Source organism: Lolium perenne, chromosome 6 (assembly GCF_019359855.2).
Source record: "Lolium perenne isolate Kyuss_39 chromosome 6, Kyuss_2.0, whole genome shotgun sequence".
In the NCBI taxonomy this organism is placed as follows: Eukaryota; Viridiplantae; Streptophyta; class Magnoliopsida; order Poales; family Poaceae; genus Lolium; species Lolium perenne.
Genome location: NC_067249.2, coordinates 214,530,054 through 214,547,470, shown reverse-complemented (window position 1 = coordinate 214,547,470; position 17,417 = coordinate 214,530,054). Strand labels below are relative to the sequence as shown.

General features: G+C 43.0%; 1 protein-coding gene and 1 long non-coding RNA gene across 3 annotated transcripts; one reads left to right on the top strand and one right to left on the bottom strand.

Annotated features, from left to right (window-relative positions):
- Positions 1-8,422: 8,422 nt before the first annotated feature.
- On the bottom strand, positions 8,423-10,162 carry LOC127306070 (uncharacterized). Of its 2 annotated transcripts, XM_051336678.2 has the most exons (3): positions 9,594-10,072; positions 8,727-8,803; positions 8,423-8,596 (listed from the first exon to the last, which is right to left on the bottom strand). In XM_051336678.2, exons 1-3 carry the CDS (start codon positions 9,719-9,721, stop codon positions 8,505-8,507), a joined length of 297 nt encoding a protein of 98 aa, XP_051192638.1. In that variant the 5' UTR covers positions 9,722-10,072; the 3' UTR covers positions 8,423-8,504. The 2 variants fall into 2 exon arrangements, 1 of the variants encoding a protein (XP_051192638.1); XR_007854351.2 differs by lacking the exon at positions 8,727-8,803 and having other exon boundaries at positions 9,594-10,162.
- A 4,437-nt stretch (positions 10,163-14,599) lies between these two features.
- Positions 14,600-16,723, top strand: LOC127306069 (uncharacterized). Its single transcript, XR_007854350.2, has 3 exons — positions 14,600-14,957; positions 15,040-15,171; positions 15,962-16,723. It is a non-coding gene; the product is annotated as an uncharacterized lncRNA (long non-coding RNA).
- The last annotated feature ends 694 nt before the right edge of the window (positions 16,724-17,417 follow it).

The window sequence follows — 17,417 nt, the reverse complement described above, 5'->3', positions numbered from 1 at the left end:
TGCCTTTTTTGAACCACCTTTGGCTTGACTTCAAATTTAGGTAGGGCAAAATCATGCGGGGAGGGGACGAGTGTTTCTTTTGGATGCATCGCTCGTATTTGCAAGTTTTTTGGGTCCCACAAATTCAGGGTAGCATCATGCCCACCTCCCCTACCTTCCCGAGCTGAAAAATGTGTTAGCCAAGCAGTAGAATGGCATGACCAACAAGTTTCAAGTAAAATTTTGAATATAACCAAAATGTACCAATTGATAGATGAGTTAACTTGGCTTCATGGAAAAAATACTATCATGTAAATGAGTTAACTTGGCTTCCCTACCCTTGGAACCATAGGAAACTTTGTACTTATACAATATAATAAGCACCCTAGTTTAAATCATGAATCTGAAAAATTAAGCATCTATCCTTCTTAGTCACTCCAAAATGTAGCTCTTGGGAGGGTTTTTGAAATTTCTATGTTTGAAACCAAAAACCACTTCTCTTCATGCATGCTTGACTTCATAAGACAGAGTTTAGCTAGGGTTAGGGGGTAGATACATGATTTTCCTAGTTTGAATATGTGTAGACCTTGTTTATCAACTTAATTGAATGCTTAATATATGACATAAGAAGACTATGTGCTTTGCTTACTATATGCCATAAGAAGACTAGCTATGTGATTTGACCAAGATAATTTAAACAAAAGTTTAAAACATGAAAATGAAAAGGGAAGCTTGTATTCTTCTTAGTCACTTCAAAATGAAGCTCTTGGGAGGGTTTTTGAAATTTCCATGTTCGAAACCAAAAACCACATATCTTTATGCATGCTTGACTTCATGAGACAGAGTTTAGGGTTAGGGGTAGATACATGATTTTTCTTGTTTGAATATGTCTAGACCTTGTTTATCAACTTAATTGAATGCTTACTATATGACATAATAAGACCTTGGTTTTTCATTTTTTTTGATTTTTTTGAATTTTTATGCCCATTTGAATCTTGGTCAAATTCTAGGTTTGGCCAAGATTTGAACAAGTTTAAATCATGAATATGAAAAATTAAGCATCTATCCTTCTTAGTCACTCCAAAACTCTTGGGAGGGTTTTTGAAATTTCCATGTTTGAAACCAAAAACCAATGCTCTTCATGCATGCTTGACTTCATAAGACAGAGTTTAGGGTTAGGGGTAGATATATACACGATTTTCTGGTTTGAATATGTCTAGACCTTGTTTATCAACTTGAATGCTTACTATATATATGACATAAGAATGCTATGTCCTTTGTTTTTTTTCATTCTCTTGATTTTTTTCTGAATTTTTGTGCCCATTTGAATCTTTTGGCCAAATCCTAGGTTTGACCAATATTTAAACAAGTTTAAAACAAGAAAATGAAAAGGTAATCATGGATCCTTCTTAGTCACTCTAAAATGAAGCTTTTGGGATGTTCTTGAAATTTCCATGTTTGAAACCCAAAACGACTTCTCTTCATGCTTGACTTCATAAGATAGAGTTTAGGGGTTAGGGGTAGATACATGATTTGTCTAGTTTGAATATGTCTAGACCTTGTTTATCAATTTTAATGCTTACTATATGACATAAGAAGACTATGTGCTTTGCTTACTATATGACATAAGAAGACTATGTGATTTGACCAAGATAATTTAAACAAGTTTAAAACATGAAAATGAAAAGGGAAGCTTGTATCCTTCTTAGTCACTCGAAAATGAAGTTTTTTGGTAGGTTTTTAAAATTTCCATGTTTGAAACCCAAAACCACCTCTCTTCATGCTTGACTTCATAAACATGAAAAGGAAGACTATTTGCTAACGGAGGGAGTAAGCACTCTTGCTATCAAAAGTACCAAACGATGCATACCAAAATGATTTTTTAGAGGAATACTAGTTCAGATTATTTAATTTTATATTAGCAGGCCAAAATCGAACCCCGTAGTTGCATTTTCTGAAATTGATCCGTAGTACTGGGCAGAACCCTAGTTTAACTTATTTAATACTAATAGATTCGTAGGTCGATTTTTTTACGTTTTTATTATTATTACTAGGCAGCACATGTGTTTGCCCGTCCAGTGAAACTCTTTCATTTCATTTTTATTTTCCGCAAGGTCGAAAATCGGAGGAAGAGGGATCACACGGGAGGAGACGAAGGGTGAGCAGTCATGGGGCCCCACTTATTTATGGTGTCTAGATTTTTTCGGGTGATTTAACTGTTGTGCAGGGTTGTCAGTGCGCAGGGGGTGCGAGCGAGCGAGGCCGAGCATGAGAGAGCTGTTTTTTTTTTTGTTAGAGGGACAACCGAACGATCCTGAAGGACCCAGATTTCCAATACGCATCAGAGAGCAGTTTACAGCATGACACAAAATAAATAGGAAATTACGTCTAAATCCCTAAGATTTACATGGTAGACCCCAGGCTGAAAGCAAGAAATGCGATCGGGTCCTTAGCAGCCACCGTCCGGATTGATCCTCGTCGCAACCGGGCACGAACCACTTGCCGCGACCAAATCGCCATGGCTAAAGAGCCTGGACACCATGGCCTCCGAGCTGAGCTAGAAACGCCCTGCCAAAACCGGCAGCCAACGGAGGTGGATAATTGGAGAGATGGAGAGAGAGAGTCTTGATGCATCTCTCTTGACAAAGAAGATGGCTGGGAGTTTGCCTACCTAGCGTACGTGACTTGTGCTCACTGAAGTGTGGGACCTCACGCATGGGAATCACACGTAAGTGACAGACTTGTTGCTCTAATAACTCGGGTGATTATTATACTGTATTACTACATAGTTTCCTATGGATCCTTCTTAGTCACTCCAAAATGAAGGTTTTTGGGAGGTTTTTGAAATTTCCATGTTTGAAACCAAAAACCACTTCTCTTCATGCATGCTTGACTTCATAAGACAGAGTTTAGCTACGGTTAGGGGGTAGATACATGATTTTCCTGGTTTGAATATGTCTAGACCTTGTTTATCAACTTAATTGAATGCTTACTATATGACATAAGAAGACTATGTGCCTTGGTTTTTCATTTTTTATTTTTTTTTAAATTTTATGCCCATTTGAATCTTGGTCAAATTCTAGGTTTTTCATTATTTTGATTTTTTTTTTGAATTTTTATGCCCATTTGAACCTTTTGGTCAAATCCTAGGTTTGACCATGATTTAAACAAGTTTAAAACATGAAAATGAAAAGGGAACCTTGTATCCTTCTTAGTCACTGTAAAATGAAGTTTTTGGGAGTGTTTTTGAAATTTCCATGTTTGAAACCCAAAACCACTTCTCTTCATGCTAGACTTCATAAGACAGAGTTTAGGGGTTAGGGGGTAGTACTCTGATTAACATTTAGTACACAAACATCTAGTATGTTGATAATTCTCCCACGACTAAGCTAACCATAATTCATTTTGTCACATGTTCTTCTACAACCTAAACGTCCTATAATAACACCTGAAATTCTCAGAGCTCAAAACGAGAGTCGGCAAAAATTGAAACAAACAAGCTACTAGTTGGGCGACGAGGTGCCAACATCGCATGAAGCATCGGAGGCGCAACAGAACAAAATTGTAACAAACAAGCTAGTCCACTCGCCCTTCCCTGACCCTCTTTTCCCATAGAGATATATGACGGAAGAGGCGGCGTGCAGCGGGGAGGATAAGACCGCATCGTCTTGCGCGATGTGCTGGCGTGGGCTGATGATTGGGAGATGAAGAGATGGTGGTGGCGTCCGGGGAGACGAGGCAACAACGACGCCGAGAAGCGACGAGGAACTCCAGGACCATGACGGCAAGGAGCTGGTGCGATGGCTGGCGCGGGGCACCTCAATGGTGCGACGGCGGACGTGGTGACACTCCAAGGCAGCGATCGTGGGCTGAGAGCTTGTAGGAGGCAATGGTGGTTGTGGGCGGAGAGTAAACATCTTGATTCTGGCAACTAATATGTGATTGATTCATTTATTTGTATTACTTGCCATATTATGGCTAATTGAATGTAGATGAAGAAAATGCCATTATGGTTAATTAAATGGGAATCATTGATTCTATCATATGCGGGGAGGAGTGAGAAAACGATCGAACAAAGCATAGACCTTAGATTGGATCGAACAGTTCAGATGCTCCGAATCTTCTTCACAAACGCGTTGTATGACCTACGATCAACTCCAATATAATAGTATACTAGTACATCGGTACGTGCACATCACGTCAATTCGGTGCATGCATTTAATAAAACATAGACCCTTAAGAAACCAATTAAATAAACCAATTTTGAAGTTTTCTATTTGTATATAAAGCTACTGCGATGTACGTATTACATAATGGGTCGTTTCATGCAACGTAAATTATGTTCACAAATATGTGCCAGAAAGAATTCTCTCTAGTCAGATTTTTTGTTTGAATATCACATTTGTTGGATGCAAACCTTAAAAAAAATATACATCAAAAGATTTCATATTGATTATAAATACATACACGTGGTGGGCATGTGTTAAACTCTAATCACAAGGAGGCAAAAGAATGTAGTCCCATATCAAGATAAATCTAGAAATATTAATTTCATGTCATAAATGTTGCTTATTTTTATAAAAAATGTCATAATTAATAAATTTTTATTTAAAATATATCTAACCATACACTTATTTAAGAACGAAAAAAGTAGTGTCAAGGTCCGCCCTATTCTAGATACATCCATATTAGAGTCAATTAATATGAATCGGAGGGCGTACTAAAGTTTGGCCACACAAAATCTGATGAATTATTCATGACTCTCGCCGGGTTCATGTAACCTTTTAATCATCCCAGTCTACCCATCCTCTCATTAGACCAATCCACGATGGAGACTGGGACCAACCGGCCACGCCGCGTCATATTGTTCCTAGGCAAATCTTGCAGGCAGGTTCCCAGGTTCTCGATGTTTCCAGAATAAACCTCATGTCCATGTGCACATTCAACAGGTGGTGCAAGTGCGAGATTAACCTGGGAGGTTCTCGATATTTCCAGAATAATCTAACGTGACTTGCCAGTACTGTAGAAGCGAATCCCGTCCCTCTGGACCGTAGGATATACCCTCATCAGCGGTTGAAATTGCGTCTTCTGCTCACGATTCAAAATTTTAAAACTGGTACACTATATAGGAGTATAGATAGATAGATATGATGTTCAATTGCAGTATTTTTTTTATCAAATTAAATTTTATTTGAAGAAATTTTTTATTGTTTTGAAATATTATGTGACTTTATATATACTAGTAAACGTGCACGCTCAATGCGCGTCTAAGCCAATATAGATTCAACAAAAAATAATTATATGCCTATTAGTAAATGAATGTGGAGAAAGCACCTAGCTCTAAGCTCAATATTTTCCTTGATTTATATTAGTACAACAAAATATAAAATAAATTAACCGTTATCATGTGTCATCCATTCTCACAATTTTTGATTTTACAAGCGACAACCCGCCACAACTCCTTAATCTAGGACAAAAGTACATTTAGTGAAAGGATAACGAAGATACAAACATTGGAAGACAACTTCAACATGGAGACCGGCCTTGTTCTCGCTGCACCAATGGAGAGGTAAACCTCAAAGAAAAATGCAACACAAATAAGGCAGTAAAAAATGAGGAATAAATATTTGTATATTTTACGGAAACATCATCGGATATTTGAGCATGAGGGATGGAGTACAACATTGAAGCTCAACAACAAAATTGTTGATGAATTCTATCATGGCGAGAGTGGATTTTTGTAGGTCGGGTTACATGGAGCCCGTCTTTTAGACCTCTAAAAATTTCAATTCAGACGTTTCAAAAGAAATCAAAAACAATATCAGGATATAGATAATATTGTTATCTATCATTGTAAATTTTCAAAAAAAAAGTTGTATTTTTGGGCTCGGTAAAAATAACAAACCTAGATGAACCGTAGTGAATAGTACACTGTAATCTAGATTTTGTCATTTTGTAAGATTTGTAAGATTTCTGTCATTTTTATAAAGGACAAAGTACAATGTATTTTGTTCTGAAAATTTACAAATTAATATAATACAACATATCTATGTCTACGTATTTTTCGATTTTTTTAAGCTTTGAAATTCAAAGTTTTGAAGTTTGAAAAAAAAAACTGGGCTACACTTGACGTTTCTCCTATCATGGCCTGTTCACTTTGTCCTATTTAAAGATAACACTGAATAAGTTTATGAACTTGAATTTTCAATTAAAGTTAATGTACATCAAAAAAGGATTTGTATATGCGATAAAAATGTGAAAACTTATGAAGCATGTTTTCATTAGTGTCAAATTATTCTACCAAAATTGTTACTATACATTCAGGAAACATGTAATTTTAAAAAGGACAAATGTATCATGGTTTAGATAATTACAAGTTTTACAGTGATTGGCATTTTTAATAGCCGTTCATCTGCCCTGATCTGATGGTGGTAAATAGATGGAACCAAACAGACGGAACCAAAATCGTAGGACCGGAACCAAAATCTGTAGGACCGGAACCAATAATATATTTTACTAAGATCGTAAAAACCGAACAACCTTTAGATCCGCCAAACTATTGGATTAGTCTGCACCGATCTTAAAGTCACCCAAGTCTATTTACCCTTTTTTCCTCACCCATCTCTCGCATCTCTCACGGATGAACTCTCGTATCTTTCTCCCGATTCCGATGGGCGATGGCAGGCGAGGCAAGGATCAGCGGCGGTGGCCTGTCGCGCGCTACCCGGCACTGCCACGTACTGCCCCCTGCTGGCCTCGTGCGACGGCCTCCGCTTGCTCGGCATCGGCCGCGCCGCCGGCCACAGCGTTGGGCAGTACCTCATCTGCAACCTTACACGTGAGTGGAGCAACCTCCTGCGGCCCTCCGGCAAGTACTGCCTCCGTCTTCAACATCCACGAGCCCTCAGGCAAATACTGGCTCCTGTACTATGCCACGATTGAGTTGTTCATCAGCGGCCAAACACCGTACTACTACGTCTTGCCTTGTCGGCTGGTAGCGACGTGCCACGGAGGCTGAGCGTGCATGTCACGCCCATAGAGCAGATCGTCGCATACCTGGCGGAGACCCCACCATGAATTTGGAAGCTTCTACAACCTTATGATGCTGGCTCCACGGACACTTGCAGAGTTGCAGTGGCTGCAGCACACGGATTCTGGGCTCACTGGCAAGATGGTGGCGTTCGACACCGTGGCCGGCCGAGAAATTCCGGCGAATGCCTCCTCCGCCCGTGACTTGGAAGTAGAACTCGAACCTGCTCGTCGTGGATGGGTCGCTCATGGTGCGAGCTGGGCCATCTCACCTATGTACGCTCAGCAGCTACACTGGCGTTGCCGCCAGTGGAAAGGAGAGGTGGGAGTGTCAGCACCACATCGAGGTGCCGTGGCAAGCGGACAGTCTGCTCGTCGCGGCAGGTGACGGCCGGGGACAAGGTTTGACTGATAATAATGAGATGGAATGGCTACAAGTCTACAAGGTTTTACTGGTTCTTTCTTGTTGATACCGAAGTTGCTGAAGCGGATGATTCTCTTACGTATTTTGACTGATGTTTTACTCGTAGAGATGGAGACCACCACCGCCACCAGCCATAGTTGGTGTGATACACCGCTGTTTAGGGACCGTTTTTCTTATATACGTATAAATATTTTCTTCAAAGAGAATGCACTCGATCTCATTATTGGTGATATGACACAACCATTACTCATTGGTCTGGGATACTCAATCTAATGGAAAACTCATGAAAACTGGGAAAATTTCGTACTGACAATGCATATGCTTTTCAAAACAGAGTGCGATGCCTAGTAGCCTCTATGGCATGTCTACTTCTCACTTTCAGTTAATCTTTGCTTCTTCATGTCTTCACACATTCGTAATACTTCAGCAGTATTATGCCTGAAGTTTATTTACACGAGGCCGACAAGTAATAGCCCTTAGCGGTGTATGACTTGCCTGCTCAAGCCACAACATTAGATCGTCCACAAGAACAAAATGCTCAAAAGCAATTAAGCTCAATCTGATCGAGGCAGAGTCAACACATAAGACATATCATAGTAGACTACTATCAAATGAAATGACAAGACTGGACATCAAAGCACATCCATTCTCAAGAATATTCTTCTACACTGTGTTTGTCTAGGTAAAAACACCATGTGAAATTCATAGCTTAGCACACTAATTCATGCTCGTAGATAAAGTACTAACGGCGTTGCCCAACATTGTTCGCATACTATCGTTTTAGGATAAGGATGAAGGACTTCAAAACTCTTGGAAAACAGAAAGCATCCTTTTCCAGGTTCGCTTAAAGAGTATTGTCCTGTAGGAGACCATCTCTGATCTGTTGGGCGACATCCTTGACGGCTCCAGGACCATGGGGGATAAACACTGAAGAGGATTTGGACGAGGCCCCAATCTCCTCCATGGCGTCGAAGTACCAGGTCACCAGAACCATATCCGTGATGTCCTTTGCAGTGGTACCGTGCACATTCTCTAAGATTGCGAGGACGCTGTCTCTCAACCCATCAACAAGCTACTTGGACTCAGTTTCTCCTTCAGCTCTCTTGATGTGAAGAATCTTCTCTGCTTCAGTTTTTTCATTGACTGCCGACCTCATTCTGGCAGCTGTTTCACAAAATAAAGGAAGATATCAATACAAAACTGAGCATCAACCCCAGCGGAGAATAAAATCATAATATCGTCTAGTATTAATCTGATGCATATGGACTGAAAGCAACCGATCATTAGCACTTACCTGCATTGATGTCATTCATGTGTATATATTCACAGAATACTGTAAAGGATTTAACTACCACAAACTGTAAATCTGACCTTCAAACACAAAAACTATATGTTAGAGCTAGCTGCTGGTTATGACTAAACCAATACAAGCAGCAGTGAATTATCTTTCTTTTTTTGAAAGATCAATGTGCCATTTCATTGATTAGCATAGGGGAAACTGTACATGGAATGCCCTAAAGTAACAGCAACCACTGCGGTGGCTGTTTTAGTTGTGGATATATAACATATGTGCTTGGTCTATAGTAACCGCAGGCACTCCGGTGGGCGTTTCAACAAAACGAATATTGCAAGCAGATGGTACTACTCGTCACAACCATACAACAGGACTTTGTGATCTGTTGGGATGAAAAGCCCCCTGTGGCATAACTCCTATAAGTGAATAGGCTTGCTTTCATCCTATAATTGTACCAGTCAAACAAAGGATCCGAGGCCATGCACTTTCATAAATATATAACTAGCCCTACCAGCAATATTGTATCTAGTGTTGAACATGTAATAGCATGCCCTTTGCAATGTGATTATAACATAAATAAAAAAAATTCTAGAGTTTGTTGACTGAATGTTGTCCGCATCCTTCGGGATTAAGCTAACCACTTTAAATAGTTAACACCAAGATTAGCAAATTCTCTGTACAAAATTGAAACATGTGCAAGAACGTAATATGGTAGTGCTGGTGCATAGCTGTGATGCAAATTTAAACCTAATGAAAAACTAGATTGAACAAACTAAAATGATAAATATCTGCTCTGTCCTGTTCGCTGTTTGCTGTGACAATCAATGCGAAGAGCAGGACGGGGGCCAATGATGAATCGGAGCTTACCGACGGCAACAGAGGCGATCGAAGGAGGCGACGTGGACGGGGAGGCAGAAACGCATCCGCCGTGATCTCGGGCGGCGCTCGTCAGGTAGGGGGTAGGGGCTGGATGCTCCCGGCGATCCTACCGACATTCCGGCCGATCCCCGCGACGGAGGGGACGGGTCCGTGACTCTGCCGGCGATCCCCGTGACGGAGGGGAGGGGGCTGCGACGGAGAGGGTGGCGGCGGCTCGAGGGAGGAGGCGGCGGCGGCGGCTGGCAGCTGGGATGGCGATCAAGGCAAAGATAGCGGCCGGGTGATCGCTGGACGTTGATTTCCTTGTATTGCAGCAGCCATCAAGTGGAGATCGCGGCCGGGTTCTCAGGTCCCTGCCGCAGCGATCAAGGAGATAAGATCACGACGGGGATGTCCTACGGCAGCGACAGGATCACGGCTGGGAAGATTTTCTGTGGAAACGGATCTAGGCAAGACGTTGTTGACTTTCAAAATGTCCGTTTGGAATTGTTATAGTGCTATAGAAGTTACACACCGATTTAATCAACGGCTACGAAAATTTATATTAGACGGAACCTAGATTCGATTAGACGGAACCTCGGTTCCACGCCAATCACCGTAAAAGAGCTCTTAGATAATGGTCACTCAAAGTAAAGCACAAAAATATTCCTGGAACCAAATGTCTAGCTGTGTGCTGTTTGGAACTCAATTCATGGCCACTGAAAGCTGATTTCTCGAGAATATAATGCAACAGCAATACAAGCTGGGTGAATTGTGGCTAAGTGATAACTCATATATTAAATAATGCTATATTTATAGTCCCATTGTTTAGATCATGCATAATAATTTAGAGGGTGATTTTGAAGGGGACGTGAGCGAGAAAGTAAGTTTAGGCGGCCTAAATAATTTCTTCACCATAATGGTTAGCTAGAAATCATTTTTTGTATTACAACATTCCAGCAAATTGTATCACATGAAGATCACAATTTTACACAGTAATTATATCACATTCCCACGATTTTGATCTTTAACAAAGTTCCAACATGAAGCTGCTAAATCGGATGAAATTAGCAGAATTTGCCACCAATCACTAAAAACTGAGTAGTATATATTGCTTTCACACAAAAATTTATAAATGGCTCAATATGCACACCAGATTTACCTCTCAAGTACATTATAAATGACAATAGCTCCAACAATATGGTGAATCTGTAGAATATGCCTTCTCTTTGGGTTTATAAAAAACTACCTAAATGTATGTGGAAGATGGAGAGAGTGAAGTCTTTCTGATCAAAAGTTCATAAGGCAAGAGTGCATGACTCCATTTCCATCATTCTACAACCTGAACGTTGTATTCATTCTTAGGATGACTGATCCAACATAATTTCTCCATATGCGATCTATAGTTATTTTTTGAACAAAATCACTATTGCATGAGAAAAGTAAAGTCAAACTATACTTACTTAACTTGTATATAGTGTTGTATTGTTTATTCAACATTGAAAGAAGTGTGTAGTGCAATAATTTCTATATAACTGTGTAGAGCAACATCAAAAGGAAAAAAAAAGCACTCTAGTTTGCTTACTTATCCTTCCTTTCTAGAAACCACACATGCTACTTCGCGAGAAGAAACTACTGTATGAACAAAATGCTAGATTAAGGCAGTTTAATCTGATATATCCTTTAGACCTACACCTGAGCCTTGCTTGGAAGAAAAGGCCAACTGGAACATCACAAATGAACCCAGATAACAGTAATCCTACAAAATAATTCGCAATGTAATCTTGCATAAATGGTTATCTGCTGCAGGTGATATGATGAAACAATCCTATTAAATAATTCACAATGTAATCTTGCATAAAGATCAGCTGTAGACTGAAATCATCTCATGAAAGCTGTGGCGAAATCACTGACCTTGGTATCCTGAATTGCCCTCTCATCTACATGCAATTCAAATGGTTGCACTTCAGTAAGAGGCTTTCCCTCCTTCTCTCGAAGATCCCTTCAACTAAATTAAAGGCTATTATTAACCTTCCTCCTAGAAGGATCAAGATGCCTTAGAACAAGAGTGCATATGATACCTACTCCTTCACTATCGGGTGTGACTTTGACAATTGTCCCCTCCTAGGCTCTTCGCCATCTTCTCTCATGGTATTGGTATTCCTCTCTATAGGTGTGTCCATTAGATCTTTAAACGAGGAACACTCCCATGATACTGATGGGAACAAGGCTGGATGAATTTTCTTCATGTGCATTGACTGCGATGGAAAATGTTTAATGTAAAATCATGGAGAGCATTGTATTAATTGGGTACATTTATAACCGGATTGAAAAACCATATACCCAACAGGGATTGAGGACGGTACAATTGCACAAACTTTAATACAGGAATGAACTATAACTACACCCATACTTTGAACTGATAGCAGTACAATTGCAAATGTATGCAGCCAACTGAATTGCAATTCTTGTAATAAGCATGTCTTGCAATAACTGAGCGACGGGATAGAGAAAAATTAATGTGCAAATCTAAATCTAATATTTTATAATTTGATTTTAGTGGAAACAAAATAACTTGGGTATTATAACAATCTGGTTGGCATCTTATATGTGAAAAGCAGATCAAACTATCGTATCAATCAGGTTTCAGCGGGAAACTCTCAGTTGAACTCGGCGGCATATGAACCGGGCAGATGGCAAATTTCCATTGGCCCTAGCTTTTGAGGATGGGACCACAACAGCAGCTATCGTTTTCTAGCCGATGGAAAATACGAGTAGAATTACAGCACCGAGGGACCAGCAATTAAAGCATCTACTCTCTCACGAACACTCTTTTTCTCTATGCGAACTGGCAGCGTACGGCGGCGGCCAGAGCTACACAAGCGATGGAGGCGTCCGCGCGCTGCGGACGGAGGCGCGGCCGGAGGCGTGGCGCGCGCGGACGCGCGGGAGCAGAGGCAGCACGGCCGCAGCCCGATGGCGCGTGGCCGTGGTCGGAGATGGGCGGCGAGCCGGAGGGTGCGCAGCAGGTAGAGTGGTGGCGACAGGCGGCGTGGCGCCTTCGTCCGTCTCCGGCACCGTCGTCGACATTCAGGCAGTTGCGGAGGAGCTACCGGCGACATCGCGGGGGGACGAGGAGGCGTTGGGTGCGGCCGCGTTCGGTTGCTCACGGATGCCACGTCGACCTCGCCCACGGAGGCAGCAAATGCTGGAGGCCTGGAGCACGCCCCTGCGGCGTCCCTGCCGCTGTGCAGATGCTGCAGCACGCCGGGGAGGATAGGCGCGGGCGGCGGCATGCGCGTACGATGGCGTCATTTCTAGTGAAGAAGTGTCGGTGACCTTCTCCCCAGACGCGGCCGTACACGGCCGTCATGGTGGTCGTTAAGCGCTGCACCAACGCCAACGCGGACGGCGCGCGGGCGTGGGCCGAGTTCATCTCCGCTGCAGGCGCAGGCGCATGCGCAGGCTCGGGCTCGCTGCAGGTGCTAGAACATGGCGACAACAGCTCGAAGCTGTGCGCGCCACACGAATAAGTATCCTGCACGCCACCGCATGAGCAACAACTATCATGCTAGCATCCTCGGTCACCAGTGCGGCCACCAGCTCGTCCACGTCTCAATGAGCTTGGCCATGGCGCGGCTGGGCGAGCTCCTGCTAGCGGCGGCCGCGGGCGAACGCGGGTACGGGCAGTTCCCTGTGGCTAATGGCTATGGCGGCGAGCGCAGATAGGATTATGGCGCCAACCAGCTCCTCATCTCCGTCCCAAGTCCAGCGACCGCGAGCTGCATCGGCGAGCTCAGGATGCCACGACGGCACGGTGCACGTACGACTGCACGAGCAGTGACTGACAGACAGCGCTAGTGAGCTCCGACCAGAGGCGGGCGGGCAGCGAGGATAAGCTCGGCCCCAGCCAGGGCGCGGTGGAGGCTTTTGCGCTGCGACTCAACAATGTCGCAGCTGCATATCTAGTGCAGACGTCTCACAATGGCCTGAGCTGCTGCATTCATGAAGCACTGCCCCACCACTTTCGTTGCAGGCTTGCAGCTGTAAAATATCAACCAAAATTCAACTCTCTTAACAAAGCGGGCCCACAGACATGTATTGTGCCTACTTTTCACCACTTGTATACCACCTGTATACGTAAAGCCCAACTCCAGTGGTGGGCCCGGACATGTTTTGCTGGACCAATGAAACATCAAGTTGGGGCGGGATCATATGTCGCCGAGTTCAATCTATTCAGTCCCCAGGTTTCAGCTCACTATATAACACAACCTAGTTTCAAACTGTATGGATGAGTTCTCGTATCAGTATAGAATTAATTTCTTTACCATTGGAAAATTCACGTTGCCAATATGAAGAATAATAGATGCACAACCCTGAAATTGGCATCATGTAATCACGTCTTCAGGTCTCCTTCACGTCTTCAGGACGGGCTTCAGCGGCTGTGGCGCTTGCGTCCTCCACAGCAGACGGAGGCGCGTGACGACAGTCGAGGACCGGAAGCGCGGGAAGGATGCGGCAGACGCACGTCGCAGTCCGGATGGTGGGTCACGGCGACGCTGGCGGAGAGGACCGTGACCCGTGGGGATTGTGTCCGGCGGCGGCGATTCCCCGTTTCTCCTAGGCAGAGGCGATTCCCTGTTCCTCCCGCGCGGTGGCGCCATGGAGAGGGCCGTGCAGATGGGGTACGGATGCGGCAGCGTAAATCCCCTGTTTCTCTCGGGCGGCGACGCCGAAGGATAGGGTCGTGGGGATGCTGTATGGCGGCGGTGGTGATCCACTGTTCTCTCGGGAGTGGAACTGCTTCTCTTTGAGTGATTATTTTTTCCTGGATCGGTAGAGACGGTTGTGATCCCCTGGTCTGCTCCCTTCAAAGATGTGAGCGATTTCAGGCGTTGGATATAGGTAAATACTATATGTCGGGGTCCGACACGAAACAAATCATCGGACCCTTCTGATGCCGTCAAATCTTTGTTCGATCCGACGGTCCGCGCATATTTGCTTCTAACGAAAAGAAAAAAATGGGTCCACTATCCTTGCACGTCGCCCAGATGGGATCCCAAATCCCCGGTCGTGCTCCTCCCCAAATTGATAGGTTCCTCGCTGCCTCTAATCTCCATGGCGCCGAGCCGCGCCGCCACTTCTCTTCCCACTGCGACACGCCCTCCCATGGTTCCATCCCAGCCGAGATCCAGCTGGATCGAGTCCTGCACCGGCACCATGCCGTTTCACCGTGGGAAATCCTCGTTGGGGCATCCATGATTGGAGGCGCCAGCTGCAGCTCACCTTGTTCACCGGCCCTTCTCGGCAGCGACGCCAGCGCACGTCTCCACCCACCTTACTTCACCCTTGTAGCGTGCTTTCTTCTCTAAGGTAGCCATGGGATTTCCGGTCTCTAAATAATATATCCTTCTATATTCTTTGTGCTGTAATGTGATGTAAATTCTTGTGCTAGAACTGGTATTTTCCTGCAAGTTTGAAGATTCAATCTGAAGGGTTGTTCCAAGAGCTCCAATTGGTATGCAAGATTGCAAGATGCTGATACGTTGTTGATTTATGCTGATACGGTGTTGATTCGATGGATCTGGTAAACACATTGTCTCTTGCTTCTTATTCATGTAGCTAGTGTACAAAAGTTTGGGCGCACACAATACTAGTGATGGTTCTTTGTTTCTTACCGATGCTCCTATATATTGTAGAGAATATTGGCTACATCCATTGTCGACCATGCTCTTTTTTTCTCATATTTCCAAACTGAGTGTCACTTCAAATCCATGCTTCTTGATTTAGTTAGTGTATCTGTTTCCAGTATTTAACTATTTTTGGTTGAAACTTGGCCTTGTGCTTCCTAAATTTATCATATATGATGAATATACTCCGTATTTAATTAGTGCTCCATATGTTGTGTGAATTCTTGTTTTTTATCCATGCTTCCTATGTGCTACCATCCAAATTTCTTAATGCTTCGTTGCTACTCTTTAGAGGTCTGGCTTAACACCATGCATCCAAAGTGCTTGCAACACTATATATTACAGCTTCATCAGTATTCTTGCCATGCTTCCAGTTTAACAAATTAAATACATTGTTTCAAGCTGTACATGCTTCGTACCTGTGTTGTACAGACTGCATATATGCTTCGTGCCCATTTTTGTCAATGTAACTTCCTACATGTTGAATGCTTGCTGTTTCCTCGGAGCTCTAAAGAGTAGCATTGAAGCATTGACAAATTAAGTGCCCAGATGTTCCAAGCTGCATACATGCTTTATACTTGCGCCATACATATATACTGCATACATGCTTCATGCCCATCTATATCAATGTAATTCATAACTGCGCTTCCTTACTTGAATTTTTATGGTCTCATTATTTACCTGCAGGAGAAGATCGACCATCCTTGGTGATTACGCGCAAGCTAATGTGGTCCCATTTGGTGTATGCTTATGTTCTATAAATGAATAAATACCTGAAATCAAAGATCTCACACCATTGCGGCCATCCTGCGGGTGCAAGGGATTGGCGGAAGCATGTTTCATCTCTTTGGAAGCAAGTCATAATTTCTTGAGAAATGTCTGCGCGTGATGCAGTTCCACAACACCTCCACACTAGCCGGCGTCGGGACCTAGAAGATGCACCCTCGCACATGGATTCCTCAGCATTGAGATCCACAAGATTGCTGATTTCAGATAAGCACACACTCTACAAGTCCGACGAGCTGGTGACTCCATGCTCCATCAAGGGCGTCCGATGTCGTTAACAGTGTCCGCTTTGCTGCTGATCTTAGGCATGGGAATGGTGATGGTTGCGACACCGTGAATTGCGGTAGCCATGCCGATGGAGTCCAAATCTTCAATACAGCGATGACCAGCAGGCGCACGACGACGATCTCATTTGCCAACAACGTGCTCGTGTCTTTGCCACTTAGTTGATTATTTGTACTCACAACATACAGTTGATCTGAAGCTTTGGTCTGTAATAGGAAGCACTTAGTTCGTGATCCATTACCATTTGAAACATAGGTTTACAAGAGCAAATCTGGCATTCATTGGTAGCAAAGTTTCATTTCGTTGGTAGCACGTCCAGAATTCGTTTGAAGCACTTGTAATACAGTACTCTTTTATGTGGAAGCATATTTCTTTTTTTGTTAGAATCCATTCTATAGGTCATGGTCTATGAACAATACTTCTGATCCTTTTGGAAAACAATACTACTTCATTACATGTGATACTCCATTCTATAGTACAGTACAAGTTATGTTAAATTGAAGCAAATTACAGTGGCAGAGAACGAAGTGTTATCTGGTCGGTAGTCGGTATAAGAATGATTTTCATATTTTCGAAAAAAAGATGTTAAAGCTATTTTCAGATCGAAACAAATTTGGATTCCATTAGAAGCTGATTTTCGTAGCATTGGAAACACATTTTTTGATCGATCAGAATCAAATACAAATAGCATTGGAAACAACATTTGTTTTACACGGAAACAAATCACATGTCATGGAGACTTACTTTGCTTAAATTATTAGTTTCCTTAATGCTAATTTACTTTCCCAAAAATAGAAAATGAGGAGTAGTTATAGGAAGCAGTTTGGAAACTCTGGATAACCGATTCCTAGCTTCTCGCGGATGAATTATAATGGGCGTACATTACGGGATCTATTTTTGATGGAAGCATGCAAATCAGTCCTCGATTCACGGTAATTAACCTGCGGGGCTGGTTGAAGATCTAATGGAGGAGGTGCTTCTAATCGTGCGGCCATACCCGGGCCGATCGGAAGCACATATCGGCTTCCGATTCCTAGCGATGCCCGATATATGCTTTGGAAGGCTGAGATTT